We start from the raw sequence: 3,591 nt of genomic DNA, 5'->3' as shown, positions 1-3,591 counted from the left end.
AATGAAAAATTCCACCCTTTAGTTAATTTCAGATCTTTAAAATCATGGGTGTCCGGTTCTGATGGGGTTTTATATAAATGACTGGCCAATCTACACAACACTAGACTTCATGGCAAATTATTTTCCCGAATGCTCTCTAACCCAATCACCAGATATTAAATTCTCCATTTTCTTCTTCAAAGTGGTGAGCATTGAACTACAGAGCAGTTTTATGAGACGGTCCACACTGAACTGTGTGTCTTCAGTGTGTCAGCTCACTACTTCCAACAACACTGAACACACCTCAGTCCTTGCCACACAGTTCCATGTGATGTAGGGGTCTAGGGTCCACAGCCTGCATTCTTAACATGAGCGTCTTCATGCTAAGCTAGTCAATACTTCTTAAAGCTTTCCTCTTTCCTAACATCTGGGCAACAAGAAACATTAAGTCCTAAATAATGCACAATTAAAGTCAGTTACAGTGACATGATTTGGTAATTGGTTGTACAAGATGTACAGCGGAGCCAACACAAGCAGGTTTAGCTTACAGCATGCTCGGTAAAAGGAGGACATGATAACGTTCCAGGCTGCCATTCCACTCAGTCTCTGCCCCTCTGCTTCCTCGTCTGGTCTCCTGCCCTGTCCTCTTAGCAAAGGCCTGTCACAGTGATGAACGAGTCTAATCTTTAATCCTATGCACTGTCTGATACAGAGTGGCCCCTACGTACAAGCCAACTCTGCACACACAGCCATGTACACAGTGTTTCTAGATGATTCAGGAAATTCTGACTATATATATCTCTTACCCAACACTGACAAGCACCAGGTCCCACTGTGACGTGCTGTCTAGAGCTGCACGATGGTCGTTTCTCATCCTGAAGATCTGTGTCTTCCTCTGCGGCGCCGGAGCGGAAGCCGGGGAAACAAAGCACTAAGGCTGCAGGGGTCCCCGTCACTGCAGCTGCGTTGTCTTGATGGGGACAGTGCTATTAAAGTCCAAGAAGAAAGGGCCTTCTTGTTTAGGCAGAAACGTGCTAGGGATGATGTTGAAGATCCCAGCAGGTGTATTTTCCAATTCGAGGTAGCAGAATCCACACCTGTAGTCTCCGCTGGATTTCCTCTGGAAGCCGTGAGGGCCAGGATCTCGCACCCAAGAAACTGCTACAACCTCAAATCCAACGCTATATTGCCTTGGTCCTCTTAGCTCAATCAGTAACGGCCCAGGCTTTTCCACGTGGAATTGGTAGATGGGGTTATTTTTGTGAGTCTCTTGAAAATTCCCACATCCTCCAGCACTCTGACCACTCCACTTCCCATTAATCCGTTTAGATAAGGTGTATGGTGAAGGAATCTTTGAAAAAGTGAAGCTGCACGCAGAATACACCCGAACAGTGTAATGGATCGTGTTCTGTTTTTCATACTGAGAAACCACCAAGGTGAAGGTGTGGGCCCCAGGCGTGGTCAGCTTTATCTTCGTCAGATAATGGGGGCTGTTAATCCGTATCCCATCAATGTAGGGAGGGGGGTAGGCTGGGTAATAAACTTTTTTCCCATCAGTCTTGTATACAACCATTGTGATAAATTCTCGGTTATTTGCAAAATCATCCTTGTCTGTTATGTGTCTACTAAGCAAAACCCAAACTGCAGCGCCCCCTTGTGGACACTGCACCTCCAGTTTGTACTGGGGGTTGTTGGCCAGGCTATAGGCATCTTTCACAGGTCCTTGCTTAGCATCCCAAGTACTGTGAATACATGTAGATTCTTTAAAAAGACCTGGATTCCAGCTCAAATAAATCACGTCATAGTACTGGCAGAGATCATCCCAGGAAATCCAAAATATTCCATTATCTATTTTCTGAGCTGTTCGGGGATCAAAGTTTAAATACTTTTGCAACTCTGGAGTCCAGTTTTTCACATCATTTTCACTGTATCTTCCTTTCCAACGTAAATGGCTCCAAGGGTTTTTCAACTGGATAAATCGCAGCCCCTTAAACTCTCGAACGTCCAAAACAGCACAAGCGTGAGTGGGGACAAGATCCCACTTCTCTCCTTCAGCTTCCGTCATCATCCCAGTTGATGCAGTGATGAGGACATCCCCTTTGTGAAACCTTTGATAAAGCATTCGGAAAGAATTATCCTTGCTGAATGTTTGGCTATCTGAATGCATAGCAATCTTTTCTGGTATCCACCCAGTCAGTGCATGAAGATCAATATTTGAGTTGGATCCTGGGAAATCATATCCTCCCATGACTTTCATGTATGCTTTTTCTATGAGAGAAACCCATAATTCACTTTTGTCGTTGGAGTAAGAACAGAGCAATTCTCCCTTATGATCAACAGGTAACTGGTCATCAATTATCACCTTTCTTGGGACACCATTGAGGTGAAGTTTCACCATATACTTTCCACATGGATTGTACTCTGGTTCACCATCCTTATTCTGAGGGTAAATTATGCTGGTAATCAACTTCTTATTAAACCGTCTTTCATAAGCAGCACTGATAGCTAGTGATGCCACAAAGGAACAATCCGATACTATTGTCTGCTTTATGCTGAAACTCGACACAGTATAAATCATTGTAGGATTGTTGGTGAGGTCTTCTGGTCGTACCCATTTGGAAAATGTAGCCTTTTGTTTAGGGGATAATGGTAGCTTGCCCCATCTATCACAGAAAGGCATTGGATAAGCAAAACGTTCCCTCAGGTCAACACTCATGAAAGGAACATAGTCTATACCATTTATTTTTGATGTTGTCCTCAGCACTTCTATTTCCTCTGCGGTGTATCTCTGTCCTTGTGCGTCACAAGACTGTGGACTTATAAATGCCTGAGGCTTTTCAAGGAAGGGGTTAGATCCTAGTGGGAAATGTGTTCTCACTGGAGGTGGCTTTGGTTTAATATTTGTTGACTTGACTTTGCAAAGTGGCTTTGTCAAAGGCTCACTCAATGCTTCAGCTCTATCTAAGGCCTGTCGAGCCAACTGTTTCAGTTTATTTTGCAGGGTTTTATCAGCAGTTTCATAAGAAGTTTTCAGACAGAGATCCACAGCTTCTGTATACAATTCAATAGCATCTTCCACATTCCCTTTCTCATCTTCATCAAAAGCTTGTGTAACAATAAAATGAGCACGCTCTAAGTCCAACTGATGCTTTGATTTCAAAGGATCAGCACTCTTTGACTGAACTGCTGAGTGGAGAGCTTGGACGCTTTCCAGATATCATTTATTTTTTCTTGAATATGTTCCAGGTTTGATCCTGCCATCTCAGGATAAATTAAGGCCTGAGCGGCTTCCTTGTAGTAAAACACCGCCTCCGAGTAGCGGCCCTCATGGTCGCTCCGCACCGCCCTCCGCGCGAACTGTACCGCGTCCCGCTCCAGCGCCGCCGCGTCCATGGCGCCCAGGCCGCGCCGGCCCGGGCGGGGCCCTGACGCGCGGCGCTGCCCGGCCAGCCACGGCGTCCCCCGCAACCACGGGGCCGGGGCTCCAGGGCCGCGTCGGCCCGCGGGCCGCGGGGTGCAGGCTTTCCCGACCGCGACCCGCCGCGCCGCCCACTGCCTCGACGCAGCCTGGCTCCAGGCCCGGTTCGCCGTCAGCGGAAAATCCCCACTCAT

At 46.6% G+C, this 3,591-nt stretch overlaps 1 protein-coding gene across 1 annotated transcript; it reads right to left on the bottom strand.

Moving 5' to 3' along the window:
• Positions 1 to 271: 271 nt before the first annotated feature.
• Positions 272 to 3,372, bottom strand: LOC133753458 (calpain-7-like). Its single transcript, XM_062184094.1, is given in 2 exon segments — positions 272 to 3,198; positions 3,201 to 3,372. Coding segments are annotated over 2 exon segments (2,439 nt in total). The 3' UTR covers positions 272 to 931.
• Positions 3,373 to 3,591: the final 219 nt, after the last annotated feature.

This window comes from Lepus europaeus, chromosome X (genome assembly GCF_033115175.1).
Source record: "Lepus europaeus isolate LE1 chromosome X, mLepTim1.pri, whole genome shotgun sequence".
Taxonomy (NCBI): domain Eukaryota; kingdom Metazoa; phylum Chordata; class Mammalia; order Lagomorpha; family Leporidae; genus Lepus; species Lepus europaeus.
The sequence above is the reverse complement of the archived record's forward strand: the minus strand, read 5'-3'. Positions and strand labels throughout refer to the sequence as shown.